The 15,300-nt window shown below is 53.3% G+C and overlaps 1 protein-coding gene across 4 annotated transcripts in view; it reads left to right on the forward strand.

Annotated features, from left to right (window-relative positions):
- Positions 1–10,136, forward strand: part of REXO1 (RNA exonuclease 1 homolog) — a 42,312-nt gene extending 32,176 nt beyond the window's left edge. For 2 of the 4 annotated variants that reach the window (XM_052800873.1, XM_052800874.1), the window contains exons 12-16: positions 2,653–2,763; positions 3,144–3,259; positions 3,429–3,567; positions 6,157–6,277; positions 7,165–10,136. In XM_052800873.1, the coding sequence (XP_052656833.1) occupies positions 2,653–2,763; positions 3,144–3,259; positions 3,429–3,567; positions 6,157–6,277; positions 7,165–7,253 (576 nt within the window). In that variant the 3' untranslated portion in view covers positions 7,254–10,136. Of the gene's footprint in view, positions 1–2,652; positions 2,764–3,143; positions 3,260–3,428; positions 3,568–6,156; positions 6,278–7,164 lie in introns of those variants that run through there. The other 2 variants (XM_052800875.1, XM_052800876.1) reach the window with 2 other exon arrangements.
- Positions 10,137–15,300: the final 5,164 nt, after the last annotated feature.

A 15,300-nucleotide genomic window follows, 5' to 3' on the forward strand; every position in this document is an offset into this window, starting at 1 on the left:
TCACGTCCAGTGGAAGAGGCTCCTAGAGCGTATCTGTTATAAAGCATCTTCTTGTCCCACTGTTTGAAAGACCTCAAGCGATACAGGGCCAGCAAGGCTGGCTGTAGGTTCTGGAGAGGTGTGTGCCCTTCTTGTTCTAGCCAAAAACTAGAGCTAGGAAGTGAATTCTGGGGCAAAATTCAAGGCTTGTTAAAATAGGAAGAATTGTCTGTATGGGCACCCTAAAAGCCTGCCCTGCACAGTCTGAAGCATGGATGGGATCAGCCAGGCTGCTACTTCTCCTATTTCTTTTTCATGTGAAATTAGGATCTCTCTTTAATCACTGTTCCAAAAAACATCCAGCAGGGAAGTCAGGAGAAATTGATGGGACTATAAAAACGTGACTTCTCCGCATGTTTTTACGTGGCTGTTGTAGACCATAAAACCTCATGGCCTTTTAAGAAACATACAATCTCTCTAATAGTCTCTTACTCAATGAAGCATGCCGCCAATGCTGCAGGGCTCAGGCATCCTTTCGCATCTGCCTCCTAGTTGTTGTGCTGCTACAGATCACTGTGTTCTGGATTTCTTGGGTTTTTTTCATCCAAATGAGCGAGTTTCACAGCATCCTTTGGTAGATTTAAGGTTGGAGTCCACAGCCTGCTCAGGATGAGAGTATGCAATGAGATACTGGGATGTTTGGGCTACTGGGGAGCACAGTATCCTTCAGCTTTGAAGGAGGGCACTGAAAACAGCAAATATTCGTAATAAGAAACTGTTCTAACTAGATCCGTAGCTGGTTAGAAAAGCATGTCTGTGTCTTTTCCTTCCAAATACATTTGGGATATGCCTGTCTGGATTATGCTGCAGTTAGCCAGTGTGGCAGGAGATGGCAGGATGGAGCTGTGCTCGTACCTACCCCTCCCCAGGAGCGGAGGAGTTTGGAGCTGCTGTTCTTTGTGACAACTGAGTCTTCTTCTTTCTCTGGTCTGAAAAACAGAAGCAACTTCTCTGCCCTCCTCTCAGCAAGGAAGAATTGGACAGTTGCAGAACATCAACTAGTCTAGAAAGACACCTAAATTTTTTTTTCTTTCCTTCACTGCCCAGTTATATTGTATTACAGAGGGTGGGAAGGGATCAAGCTGCAAGGGAGAGAAACATTTACTATCTGTTGGCCTGGTAATCTGCCCTACCCATTTCTTCAGCAAAACGGTCAGGTTGACGGGCATAGATGCAGAATGGACAAGTGTGGCCTCTTGCTCCTGGGAAGCAATGGACCATGTGGCCTTTGAACAGTGCTGGCTCTGGATACAGGGAGAGATTGGATTCAGTGTTGGCCCAGCTGCCTCATTAACTTCAAATGATGTAGTTCTCTGTACTCTGGCTGCACCTGCAGTAATAACCTGTGCAGGAAAATATGCATATCCTTGCTTTGGTTATCCCTCTGCCTACAGGTTTCAGCTTTACAAGTGCCTCAGTTCCTCATCTCTCCAGCCTTTCTATCCTGACACAAACAAGTACAGTCTGATTGCTTGTAGGGTGAGATCTGTGAGAAGCACAATGAAGAAGGCTGTACACAGGCTGCTGTGATTGTGTGCAAATACATTGAGATTTAGGGATAGACAAAACTTAAACAAAACAAAAAAACCGACTTGGGGAATAAGGGAGAGAGAGCACCACCTCTGGGTGTGGTGTAGCAGTTTAATTTGACCTAAAATCATGTTAGTGGGCAAAAGGGCTGTCACAACCTCTGCCTTGCCCTTGATTATGTGTTCCTGCTTCCCCACTGGTGCAGTGGTACAGATAACCAGATCAGTGCAATCATCCAGTTTAAAACTCCCCCCTCTGAAGAAGGCTTTCAGGCTGACCAAGTAGGGTGTGATCTGTGGCTGCGGAGGAGAGGAGAGTGGGAGTGCCTGTTGCAACAGCAGCTTAGTCTTGCATTGGCTTAAGCTACTCGTGAAATCCCTCCCCGAGTTTTCCTGCTAGCTCAGGGAGCTCTTCTGTGCTGGATCTTGTTGACCCTAGAGCTTTAGCTAGGGATAATGAAGAGTGGTTGGAAATACTCTCTATTTATTGCCTCAAGTGCTGGTAGGCAGTAGCTCCCGTTTGTCTGCGAGCTGTGTGCTTTTGGAATACGGTGGCTTTTGTTTGTATGCACACATTGACATTTTCTGGTACTTCATTACACCAGTTTCTCATGCTGCCTATGGGCTATGATACATCTGATGCTAATGCTCAAACAGGGATGTCTGGGATTAGAATTCTGCACCTGGGCATGCCTTGGCTGCAAGCTAAACCAGGAACCAGCAGCTGGAGTTAGGTCAGTGTAAGACCTCAGTGTGACCCTTTCTGAGTAATTCTGCTCTGAATTGAAAGTTGAAAGCTACTTGTCCCTAGATGTGAGCTGTCAGTACAATGCCACTAGCCCTGATCTGGCTTTGGAATCAGGGTTGCATATGGCTATGTTTGCTGTTGTGGTGAACTTCTTAGACTGACTGGTAGGCAAAACTTATTCTTCATTAACCTGTAGAAATGATAAAAAAAATATCTTTTTGTTTAAGTCGACGTTCTAGTGAAGTGGACTTTTTGGATTCTTGTTCCTACCATCAACAATTGTCCCTTTTTTTTTTTCTTTTTTTTTTTCTTTTTCCTTTTTCCTTTTTCTTTAAGCAACATGTCCATGATGGGCGAAAGGAGAGCCTTGATGGCTTTGTGAAGACTTTTGAGAAGTTGCCTACGACTGATGGCTACCCTGGAATCTATGCATTAGACTGCGAAATGGTGGGTCCCTAATGATAGAGGCAATACGCAAGCAAAATAAAGCTTTTTGGGGAAGGCCGAGGGTGTGATACAAGTGGCTGAAGGAAAGGTCTGCTTCCTTACCATCTTTCCTTTCTGCTGTGGACTCTAAGTCATATTGGTCCTGTACATTTAAATTAGCTCTTCCTAATTAGTTCTAGCAATGTGTGTTTCATTTAGGGACTGTGTGCACCCTTGAAAAGCTGTAGCTAGCTGGCTGATATTGAGCAGTATTTGCTGGCTGGCCTTGCTACACTAGATGTGCTGCATTTGGGGAGCTGCAGCACTTTGGTGAATGGCTCCATTGATACCATGCTGTGGTTGGCATGCACTTGTCTTCATGTCTGCTCTGTTGCTTGCAGTGCTACACCAAGCAAGGACTGGAGCTGACAAGGGTAACTGTGATCAACTCTGACCTGAAAGTGGTATACGACACCTTTGTCAAACCGGACACCAAGGTGGTGGACTATAACACCAGGTAAGGATGGTCTTCCTTGGATCGGAGGTCTGTGCTTAGAATCAGGAGCTTAGGGGGAATGGCTGGGAGCACTTGTTGAAACTCCACTGACCGCCACTTCCTAATGGCTGAGATGCTTTGGGCGTTGAGGTGTTCCTTTAGTGAAGGAAGCCCTCCTCTTGCTCTGCAGATTCTCAGGTGTGACAGAAGAGGACCTGGAGAACACTAGTATCACCCTGCGGGATGTCCAAGCCGTCCTACTGAACATGTTCAGTGCAGATACCATATTGATAGGGCACAGCTTGGAAAGTGACTTATTTGCACTAAAGGTAACTTGCATGTCTTGTGTTTACATCTCCCTCTGGTTCTTTCCCACCCTGGTGTGTGTTATATGTCTCCTTTAAATTTAGGAACTGTTTATTTCCAAGAACCAGGAGGAACACAGTAGATTTGTCTCTGAGCCAGTGGGAAGCTGTCTGTGGTGGAAGAGCAAGGGAGTGGGTCATGTGTGTCACTCGTGTCACCCCAGCTTTTAGTGACTGGTGCTGCCCAGGGTGACAGACCTCTCTAGAGGTGACTGAGGAGGGTGAATAGAGCAGGGCTGGTTGGTAGGACTGATCTTGAATCATTTGCCTTTCACCCCTGCCATATAGTCAAGAATCCTCTGTTGGTGTCAGCATGCTTTGACTGGCTTGGAGATGTGCTCAGCCAGGGTCAGGGCGTGAACAGGGGAGGCTCCGGAGTCCCCTGTGCCCTCTGGATGCCCACAGTAACTATTTTAGAAACAGGACAAGCCTCTTTGTTGTCTCTGCCACTTGAGATAATTCTCATGGTTCCTCTTCTAATGTTAAAAAGTCTGTTTTCTTTGAGTGAGGTTCTCTGCCTGGTTTGCTGTCATTTGTGGTGTTACTTTGATCAAGCTATTTTGACCTTTTATCTGTCTTGTTTCCTGCCTGACCCTCCTCAGTCTACCCTGCACATCTCTCAGCCATCTCTGCTGTCCTGCGAGGGAGGGCTGTCCTCTCCCCTTGCACTCTGAACATAGATCCCCAGGGGCTTGTCCAGGGTCATCAGGAAAGTGTGCGGCAGGCAGGAGCTGAGTCTTTAGTCTATGCTCACAAGCCAGAACTTCCTCCAGCCATTTTTTATCATGCAGCTTCTTTGATGAAGAAGCTGTGGCTGCCAACTCACGGTGATGGTTTGGAAGCAGGAGGTTTTAATGCCTGCAAAGCACTTTACCTCTCCATGGCACCCTTTATCCCAGCCTCTCGGAGAGTTCATCATCATCATAAAAAAATTATTTACAGTTTCATCAGCACAAGATGACTGCGTTGGCCTCTTAGAGGCATGATTTTCTCTTAGCATCGCAGACACTGCCAAGAGAACGAACCCGAGAGCAATATAGCAGAGCGTGACAGGCAGTGGCATGTCAAGTCGTAATGTCTGAAGGCTGTGGCAGTAAAGTTGACATCTCGCTAATGGCCATGGCAAGCTCCAAATGGTGATAGCATTTCAATTTTTATTTAAAGCTATATTATCCTGTTTCCTCAGTCTTCCTGATCTACATAAGCAATTATCATTGTGCCTGGGTGGGTGCCAAACTTGACTGCAGTCTAGGAGAGATTATCCACAATGTTGGCAGTTTTATACTCCAAAGAGCGTAGCAGGTTGTTTCTGTTAAACTGCAGCTGTTCTCAGGCATTTACGGAGCTGGGCTATGAAACTATTAATGACGAAGTTACGGATTGTCACGCAACATTAGCTGGTGCCTAGGAAGAGTCGAGGCGGATGAGGAGACTGGATTATCAGGGTCCTGTCTGAGTCATCCTGCGTCGAGACTTGCAGAGCCGTCTTTTGGTCAGGCATACAGGTTTATTTCTTAGACCTTGCATTTTACTCTTGTACTCGAGATGTGGGCTGCCATCATCCACGTTCCTTTAGCTCTTACTGAACACGTATTCTTGGCAAAAGAGGATTAACCTTGTCTTAGCCTGAGAGTAAGAAATTAGTATTTAAAAAAAAGCCAGCTTACCCTATGTTTATGGACTCTGTCAGATGTGGCCTTTTGGTCCTCCATAGGGGCCCTTGGTGCAGGGTAGGTAGCATGTTGACCTGTTCAGCATCCTCAGTTCCTCCAGCACGATGACACTTCATACCTAGATGACAGCAAATCTCTTGCCTCTCCTGTGTGCCCAGGCACTTTGACCTGGACATGGGACCAGGCCAGGGCCTCCCTCCCATCCACTGTGTAGCTCCTTATGCCCAGAAGTGCAAGATCTCCTTGCCCTATTTCATCCTTGCTAAGCCAGTGCTGGTTAAAAACTTCCTGTTGACTCACTGCTGACGGACTGGAAGTTTTCAGGTTGATTTGCACCTTGACGGTTAGGCCTTTTTTGCAGCAGCAGTGTGATGTATAATGGGTTAGGTACAGTTTTGACTTGCACATCTTTCTCAAGATGTGGACAGAAGTGGGAAGCAGTTGAAAGGCTGTTACAACCTTTGTGGGGTCAACTGGTTCCTCGGCTCAGTTTTTCATTGTGAAAGGCACTCTCAGAGGTATGCCAGCTTCTTCAGGCTGGGGTATTAAGGATTGACCTGTCCTGTTGTTTGAGTTATTCGAACTGAATCAGCCTTGGATTTCTGCTACTTTGAATGTGCAGTTAGGCAGGACTTCAAGGGCAGGTATGTTGGCTGGCAGAGCATTGGGCAGCCTGTGTGCACGCACGCTTCAAGGGGGAGTCATCTTTGATTCAGCCAGAGCCTCTTGCAAGACTGGTTGGGTTGGAGCTTGGTGACAGCATTACATTGAGCCTGAGAGGCTGACCGGAAGATTGCTTTAGCATGGTTAATCCTAAGGAGTGTCCATCCCTGTGGGAGAGGGAAAATAAGCATGTTTCTTTCCTGCTCCCTCCCTCCAGCTTATTCATGGCACAGTGGTGGATACTGCGATTGTCTTTCCCCACCGGCTGGGTTTGCCTTACAAACGGGCTCTCCGGACGCTGATGGCAGACTACCTCAAGCGCATCATCCAGGACAATGGTGAGACCAAGGAGGAGCTGAAAGTGAGGGTCTCGTGTCCTGTCCCACCTGGGTGTGGGCTCCTTGGACCTGCCTTCCTCTGCTCTCCCCAAGCCCCGTCATCTTCTTTCTCCTAATCTTTTTTTTCCTGCATAGCATCTGGCAGTAGCTGTGAATGGGCCAGCATATGAAGTCTCTGCCACACAGTTTCAGTTTGAACCCTGTTCTGAGGGCCAGCAGCACTTGCTTCTTCCCTTTCTGTGCTAAGTGGGGACCAGAGAAGTGGTGTGAGAAGGCCAGACATAGCTCTGTCAAGGCCATGTCATAGAATCATAGAATGGTTTGGGTTGGAAGGGACTTTAAAGATCATCTAGTTCCAAACCGCCTGCCATGGTCAGGGTCACCTTCCACTAGATCAGGCTGCTCAAAGCCCCATCCAGCCTGGCCTCATGTCATGCCCTTCCTTCCCTCTCTGGCAAACTGAGATTGACCTTTCTGTTTGAAGCATGGCATGTTCCTTTCCATCTTCCTTGAGCACATTGTAAACATACTGCTGGGGAAATTGAGGTGCCTCTGACCAGCTACTCTGTAGCCTGGGGGCCTACAGACTAGCAGGACTTCAGCCCTTAATTTAAACGAGGGAATGGTGTCAGGCTGAAGTCTAGCAAAAGATGTGTTTAGCGGAAATTCTTCTACTTTAAATCCATCACCGTGGTTCACGGTGATCACAGATGCACCTGTGGTTGCTGTGGCAGAGGGCAGTGAGCAGCTGGGCCAGCAGTGTCAGGCAGGACCTGGTCTCGGGAAGCCTTCCTCTGTGCTTTGTGCTGTGAGCAGGCAGCCCCTGTGCAGCAGAGGGACTGCCTGGGCCAAGGTGGTAACTGCCATCCTTGTCTTTCTGTCCCCAGTGGAAGGGCACGACTCCAGCGAGGATGCCAGAGCTTGCATGGAGCTGATGGTCTGGAAGATCAAAGAAGATGCTAAAGTGAAACGATGACTTGCGCTTTCTCTCTCTCCTGTTCCTCTTCCACCTCTTTGAAGCAGTGCAATAAATGCTCAGAGTAACACTGTCCACCTGTACGCAGCAGCATGCTACCCCAGACTCCCCGTGCACTCGCAGGTATCTATGGGACTTAAGGACTGCTGCTGGCGCACCTGAATGGCACCAGCTCACTGCTTGCAGGTCCCTGTGTCCAGATAGTGGCTCTCAGATCCTCTTTACTCCACCTGAGGGATACTTTGTGGTACAACAATTGCCTTGTAGGCATGGCAAGGTGGTTTTGAGTAGCACGACCAGAGAGAACTTCTTGGTTCCTAAGAGAAGCTTTTAGAGGTAGGTTGGATATGTGCAGAAGGATCTTTCTGGTTCGGTTAAAGGTAGATCTTTTCCTTCTTTTTTTTTTTCAAATGTAACTTAAATTGCCTCCGTACTCCAAAGCTGGTAGATTCCATCTCCACAGTGTTTGGAGATGGGGGGGAAATGGAAGAAAGTTGTGCAGGAAGCTGTAAAGTGAGTGGATTGCTGGTGTGGCAAGCAGGGGGTGGTGAGGGCCGAGGATCAAGCCATCTGGGAGGAGATCCTAGTGCAGTCCCACTGTGGAGGAGAAAGCCAGAGCTGCAAGAGAGGGAGGCTGTCTCTGAGAGTATGTGGTGGGAGCAGCAGGTCGGAGAGGAATGAGATGGGGTCAGGGGAATTACTGCCTGCTGCGACCCAGGCGATCTCTTCAGTGAGGGCTGGCATCCTGGTTCTGCAATCACTGCAAAAGGGGGAAACCACAAGTGTCAGACCTTGCCCAGACCTCAGGGAGCCGTGTGTGTAGTAGCGAGGCAAGGGACAGTAGGGCTGGGACAAACTGGGCTCCCAGAGCCAAGCAGCAACTTGCAGCCTTCCAGGGAAGGAGCTGTGTTGGGGAGGACAGTGGTAAGAGCAGGCATTGTGTCTTTGTGGGTTAGGACAAGCTGTCCTTCCCCTGACCCTGACCTTCCAGCATGTCTCCAGTGAGCTTGTATGTAGGGATCAAGGTTTTTGGGGGGACCTGGGTGCAGCTAAGATTGCACCTAAGGGTGGCCCCTAACAGTCTGCAGGACTCCCCACCAGGCTGTCCCTGATAGCAGGGACTTGATGCAGGCAAGAGCAAAAGCAATAGGTAAAAATTATTCTTTTAAACTAGTTTACATGTTGGGTGTTTTGAAGAAGAGCAAAAGACCCAGTTATTGTCTGTCTGGCCCCTGGACAAAAGCAACTGTTGAGAGCGTGTCTCTGTCACGCTTGCGGCAACTGGGGCAGCAGCACAGGCAGACTGGACAGCTCTAGTGGTCTCTCTCTGCCCAGGCTCTGTTGCTGTTGGAGGAACAACAGAGCTGATCAAAATGGTCCGTGATAGATGAGGTCTTTAGCTGAGGTCCTGGCAGCAGCTTAGCCCCATTATTAGAGCAGCGATCGCCTCGCCCCTCCCAGGCGGGACTGGCATTGCTTCCCAGCAGTAGCCGGTATGGTGCTGGCCCCCGCGTCCTTGGCACGGGCTGGCTGTGTTGCTCTGGTGGCAGTGGGGCAGGGGAGCTGCTGGGTTTTGGTTCTTGTCAGAGGTGGGTCCACCTCTTTGTACCCCCGCTGGCGGTGCTGGCCTCAGAGTTTGGGGACGTGCTGTGTGTCACCCGGCACATCCTTCTGACCTGTCCCACCTCCGTGCCCAGCGTGCTGGTGGGGAGGAGCACGGGCCTGGGCTGTGTGCCGTGGGCAGGAGTGTCCTGCTTGGGCCCCTCTGCGTGGGCCAGAGGGCGCTGGTACTGCTGTCCTCAAGGCAAGGATGTGGCTTCCAGTGCCTGACCTCTGCCAGGCTCTCATGAAGCCACCAGAAGTGGGGACCGTAAAGGCTCCTGTTATTGCTGAGCCCTTCTATGTGTCCTCTGGCAGGCAGTGGCACAGGCTGCCAGCCTGTTCATTACCCCAGACTTCAGGCTGTGCAGCTCCCTGCCCACTCCCTCAGCACTACAGAGGGCACATCGCATCCAGCTCTCCTTGCAGCCCACCTTTGCCAAGCGTTGCAGCCGCCTCCTTCCCTGCCATGGGGCTTCCTTGTGAAGCAGCCTTGGGACACCTTGTCTTGTCCCCCTCTCCCATTGCCTGCAGGGAATGATGCTGTTCCCGCCCAGGCTGTGGGAGACACAGAGAGAAAGTTCAGTGCTTCCTAACCAGGGAGGAAAGTTTGTTCCCGCTTCTGCCTCTTTCCCTTGTTTATTCCCCCGTTTATCTTCACACCCAGCTGCAGTGACAGAGTGTACCTGGAGCAACCCACTGATCTACCATGCAGCCATGTTAGATTTCAAAGCTGGCTCTTGCCTCAAGGTTCCTCCATTACTGGACAGGCAGTCCCAGCTCCCTGGCCCTCTCTTGAGCAGCTGTCTTGCCTGGAAAAGCTGGCACATTTCTAATGTGGACCCAGCACGCTGGTGTCCTGCTTGGGGAGCTGGTTGCTTGGCTTGATCCCACCGCCTGGGCTTGGGGAAGGCAGAAATTGCTGCAGGGTACATTCCTCCAGGCATGAGTCCTGCCAGGCCAGGGGACCTCAGTCATTTCCCCTTCCTTTCCCCACGGTTCAGCTGGGACCCCCTAAAATGAGGCTTTTGGAGTGGGGTGTGTGTGTGGAGGGGAGGTTGCCTGTCTCGTGGGATGTTGTGGGAAAGCGGACCACTTCTACCCATACTGTCAGTGTGGGTCAGAGCAAGTGTCGGACCCACAGGCTGCCATCGCCTCCACCCCCGGGCACCGTAACACTGTAAATCCAGAGGTTTGTGGTTGGTAAGAGGTTTTTGGGTTGTACATAACTATTGTAACCTGTAACTTTTTGTAATTGTTTTTAATAAAAGAGTGTTGACTAGACGCGTGCTCCTGAGTCTGGGTCTGCTCTGCCTGTTGCCGGATTGGGGAGGATGGGTGCTGGAGCCATCCCGGAGGTAGGCAGGCTTCCCTGGAGCATCCCTTCCACTTGCAGCCACTGTTATTTCCTCCATGTCCTCACAAAGTGGCTCTGCAGCAGAGCCCAGCCTTCCCCCAGCACTTGTCACTGGCTTTGCAGCTCTCAATAGTCTGTGCCTCTCTGCGGCATGTCAGCCTTCTGGGGGTGAGCTGAGGAGCTGGAGGAGAGGGGGTGAAACCGGTGCCACTCGGCCACTGCAAAAGTCCAGCCCAGTCCCCTGGGACTGCGAGACGAGGTGATGCCTGTGGTGGCGCGGGCCGTATCCTTGCTCTGTGCAAACCCTTCTCGCCCCCCCATGCAGTGTCCTGAGCCATGGGGCAGCAGTGGGGCAGGTCCTGGCTCCTCTTGCCTCCATCCCGGAGCAGGAGCGAAAGTCCAGGAGCGCCAGCGCCCACCTGGGCATCTTCCCACTGCCTGACCAGGCTCCCCAGGAGAGCCCATATCAATCTCACAAATGGGGCAGGAATTAAAGTGCCAAGCGAAGGAGCTGATTCAGCACAGAGGAAGAGGTGAAGGTAAAAAGTTCAAATAAAAAAATAATAGGCTATTAGATGACCTCACTGGCAATGTGTTTTATTTAACGTGCTGGTGATGGCTTGGCGATGGCAGCGGTTACTCAAGATGCTATAAAAGTCACGGCTGACCTGTGTTCTCAGCCACCTTTATGGGCCTTTGAGGTGCTGGGTGTGCTGAGCTCTGGCGTTAACCTCCCAGGGTGCCATCCCTTCCCCTACGGGATGGTTGGCTCCTCTCCTCCCACAACATCCCCCTCTTGCAGGTCACCCGCTGTGAGGCAGGCAGGGTTTTTAGGGTTGCAAGAGCCCCGGTCCCAGGTGAGCACCGCTCACCCAGCATCGGGTGTGCAGATGGACACATAGATGGACAGGCAGACACCGGTGCTGCAGGTGTGTGTTCAACATCTGTCTCGGAAACCCTCATTTTTCCCTGGAAAACCTTGTTTCCCAAGGGTGCTGCTGGAGGTGGGGCATTGCCAACAGAAACCGCAGCAAGGGGCTTTCTTGCTCTCTGAAACCTTTGCCCCTTTGGGGTCCTTTGCCTCTGACTTGAAGTGTAGCCCCTGGGCTTGGTGCTGCCTTTTCCCCTGCCACCGGCTTGGCTTTGGGATGCTGGAGCTGAATCGGGAAGCAAACAAGCAGAGAGACCCCCAGAGCCATAACCCTGCTCCCTCGCTGCCTGAAACCCCTTCGAACCAGCACAGCCAGCTCCTTCAGGGCGAGCTGAAATTTGGAGAGGTGACACGAAGTAGCTTGCTGGAAAAAAAGGCTTGATTTCCACCCCAGCTCAGTTACAAATCCCCCCACTTTGTCCCCCCCTTGCCAGGGGTCCGGCCCGCATCTCCGCACACTGTGCCTGTATCGATCTGTGGAAACAGCCTCTGGCCCCCATCCCAGTCTAAGCTCTTTACCAACAAATTGGTGCCACTGGGCTGGCCGTGTCCTTGGAGCTGTCACGGATACAGTGACCTGCTGGGTCCCTGATGGCACTGTCAGAGCTTGTTTCAGCCCCAAGAGGAGGGTTCCTGCCCTGCTCCTGCCTCTGCAGTGCTGGTTGCAGCTCAGCTTGCATGGCTGCTCCCCCCCCCCGCCCATGTCACCAGGGAGGGAATTTCCAAACCCAAATCAAAGCAGCCCCCTGCCCCCTCGCAAGGCGGGGAGAGGTTTTGGGCAGCCCAGGGGGCTGGTTGGGCGCATGGGGTCGTTACGTGTCCCTCTTCTGCAGCTGAGACTGGGCAGCTCATCACATGCAACCCTGCATTTGCAGATGCTACCAGGGTTTGCGCCAGGGCCTGTCTCATTCTGCAGCATCGTCCCCCATCAAAGGGCATCCACGGGGCATCTGCATGTCACCCCCTGCCACCAAGCCACGCGGCACAGGTCAGAGGTGATCATGGTCATCAATCCTCTTTTCAAAACGCTTTTTACCACGGTTTGTCCAGAACCTCCAGGAGGGTGAGGGCTGGGAGCGAGTATCTATCGTGTGTCAGGGATCCTGTGGCTTGTGTGTGCAGGCAGGAAAGCTCCTTATGCGGTGACATCGGCACCATGACGCCCTTTCTGCCATGGTCGATGGGGACAGGGACCTCGCGGCAGGCCCCGTGCATCCACTCCCTCCGCACTCCTCCTCGCTCCAGTCTTCTGTTTGGCCAGAGCCGGCGTCGGTGCGCCGAGCCCGGGCACCTCAGCCGCTCTGCTCCGTGCCTCGGTTTCCCCTGGGGTGGCAGTGGGGGATGCCTGTGCCCCTGCACCCCCAAAGTGCCCTGCAGTGCAGGGGGGCTGCAGGGTTCCCCAGACATGGGGGTCCCTGTTCCCAGCCCTAAACCTGCAGCAGGGCAAGGTGGGTGACACTGGTGTCACCGCAGGGACCGGTATCCTTCTGCACCCTCCAGCCACCAGTGAGAGAGGAGAGCTGGCCAGACTGGGAAGCAAGGGCTGGTGGTGGGCGAAAAACAGAGTGACCACCAGTGACCAGCCCTGTCCCCTTCCCAGCACTGTCCCCTGGCCTGAGGTGGCTGCAGGGTGGCCGGGAGCAGAGGAGGAGGAAGAGGAGGGTGCGGATGCTGAGCAGGAAGGAAGACAGCAGCCGACTGGTTGTGCAGGTTTTTGGGGGGGGTGGTGTGAGTTTTTGGGTGTTGGAGGCGGGTGCTGGGTGCCAAGGGCATCGCTCACTCCTGCCACCGCCTCTGCGCAGAGCTGTTCTGGTCCCGGGGCTCAGGGTTGGCGGCAGCCGTGCCCGGAGAAGCGCTGCCCGTCCATCGCACCATGACGGCCCCCGCCATCGCCATTATGTCTGCTGGTGGCCGAGCCCAGACCAAAGTTTGGGGCGTTAACGGGAGCCCGGGGAGGTGCTGGCTTGAGGCCGGGGGCTGCACGTGGGGCTGCTCCCAGGCTGAGAAACAACCCCTGTCCCGCACGGAAACGTTTCTAAATTATTATTATTATTTTCTCTGAACAAACGGGGCTTTGTAGCTGCTCGGCCGGTTGGAACGGGGCACCTGGAGCTGCTCAGTCCACAAGCGAAGGTAAAAAAACCAAGCTCAAATGTTTAACTCTTCCCTGCAAGCGCAGGAGGTTGCACACAGGATCTGGCCGCCGCTGCCGTGGGGCAGACCCCACGAGGGTCTCTTGTGCCCGGACAGGGGGATGCGCTGGGACGGTCATCGTGGCGCCCAGAGGAGCATCATCTGCCCCAGCGTTGGGCTGCGTGTGGCCTCCCGGCGCTCACTTAATTGCACCGGGGTGGGGGGGTGTTCAGCTAATTGCAGGGGGCGATTGATTGGTAAAAATGTCATCTTTGCTGGCTGCGGTTGCCAGGGTGACCTCGGCCGTTCTCCGCCAGCGTTATTGGTTCCTGGGTGCCCAAATCCACCCGCCGCGTGTCCCTGCGGGGGGGACACCAGACCGGGATGTGGAAATCTCTTTCCTTCCTCCGGATCTGGCCCGCTGGTGCCAGAAGCAGCGAATGGCTGTGAAAACGGGGGATGCGGAGCATTGGGGCCGGGGCCTGACCCCACCATGCCCGAGTGGCCACTGGCCCTTCCCAGGGGTGCCGGTGGCCATCTTCGTCCGAGGGTCTTTGCGGGGCTTCGGTGCTGCACCGGCTGCCGGTGCAGAGGGAGCAGCAGGGAAGGGGCGGCAGGTAGGAGATGGCAGATGAGGGCCGAAATGCCGAATTTCCTCACGGATGCTGCTCCAGGGCCAGGCGTCAGCCCCACGAGAGCTGCGGGGGATCAGCGCGTCAGCGGAGGAGCTGCTGGGGAAGAGCAGGCGTGAAAGGCAGGTGATAGGCTTGGGGAGCGGGAAGGGAGAAACTCCACTTGTATTTGGAGAAAGGGGTTGGGTTAATGTTAACGGTCATAATCCAGGGCTGCAAAAATGCAAAAAAATCGCTCCCAGCACGGCCGGCCAGACCCCGCTGCGGTCGAGGATGGAGACTCCATGGCCCCGCTCCAGCATCTGCCCACTCTCACCGCTGGCATTTGCTCAGACCATCTAACCAAAACGTCCTGTCCTGCCCACTGTGACCCAGACCTCTCCCTTTGAGCTGAACCCCTCGGCGGCTGCCGCGTTTTATTTCAAAATGACATGTGCTGCAGTTCACCAACTTTGCGTGAGAATTAACAATAACTTGTTAATTTGGCTTATCTCACAGCACCAGCCCCTTGGGCAAGGGTTGGGTGAGGTTTTCCCCTCCCTTTTCAGGAGGTGAGGAGCAGCCCCGGGATGGGGATGCACCCAAATCCGCACCCACTGCCGCAGGTCGGGCGCTGGCCAGTATCACCCAGTGCCCCATGGGGACATGGGGATAAGGGGACATGGCGCAGCCGCGTTGTTTATGGACCTCAAACAAGTTATTCATGACTACGCAGTAAATGGTTTATGGACTGTCAGGCCAGCGCTTGGTTAATTGCCTCCGGGTTTCTGTGGTTAATTGCAGTGAGCAATTAATCTAATGATGGCTAACGCAGGACCACTACGGTGGGGCCTCTCTGCGGGCGTGCGGGACAAGTGCGGGGTGGGATGGGAGAGCAGGGAGACACTGGGCTGGCTCTCGTCTCCTTAGCTGTCATCACTAACGAGGTGGCCTCTGTCCCCAGCCGGGTTTGCAGTCCCGGTGCTGTCACCTCGGGGCTGCTCGGAGGCGGCACGGTTTTTTTGTGCCTTCAGCCTCCTCTTTCTCGACTGGCCCCTGCTCCCACCTTCCTCGGTCTTCAAGGCAGAGCCCAAGCCCCACCGAGCTGCTGCCAGACCTTGGGGGCTCTGGGGCGGGGACTGAGTGCTCCCCAGTGAAACCAGTTCACCCCTGGTACAGCCCAACACCCCTGCTGCCTGAATCTGCCTGCTCTCTGCCTAAACGCTGCCCCAGAGATGCTCGTGCCCACCCGTTGCCCTTGGACCCAGTTTGGGACCACCTGCCTCTCCACCAGGACGGTGGTGGGGATGACCTGGCCGTGAGACTGTGTCCCCATCCCCTGGCAGATCCTGCAGCAGCAGCTCTGGGTTTTTTTGAACCAAGCTGCGCCGAGACGACAAATCCGGGCGCGTTTTG

This window comes from Harpia harpyja, chromosome 11 (genome assembly GCF_026419915.1).
Source record: "Harpia harpyja isolate bHarHar1 chromosome 11, bHarHar1 primary haplotype, whole genome shotgun sequence".
NCBI classification, from domain to species: domain Eukaryota; kingdom Metazoa; phylum Chordata; class Aves; order Accipitriformes; family Accipitridae; genus Harpia; species Harpia harpyja.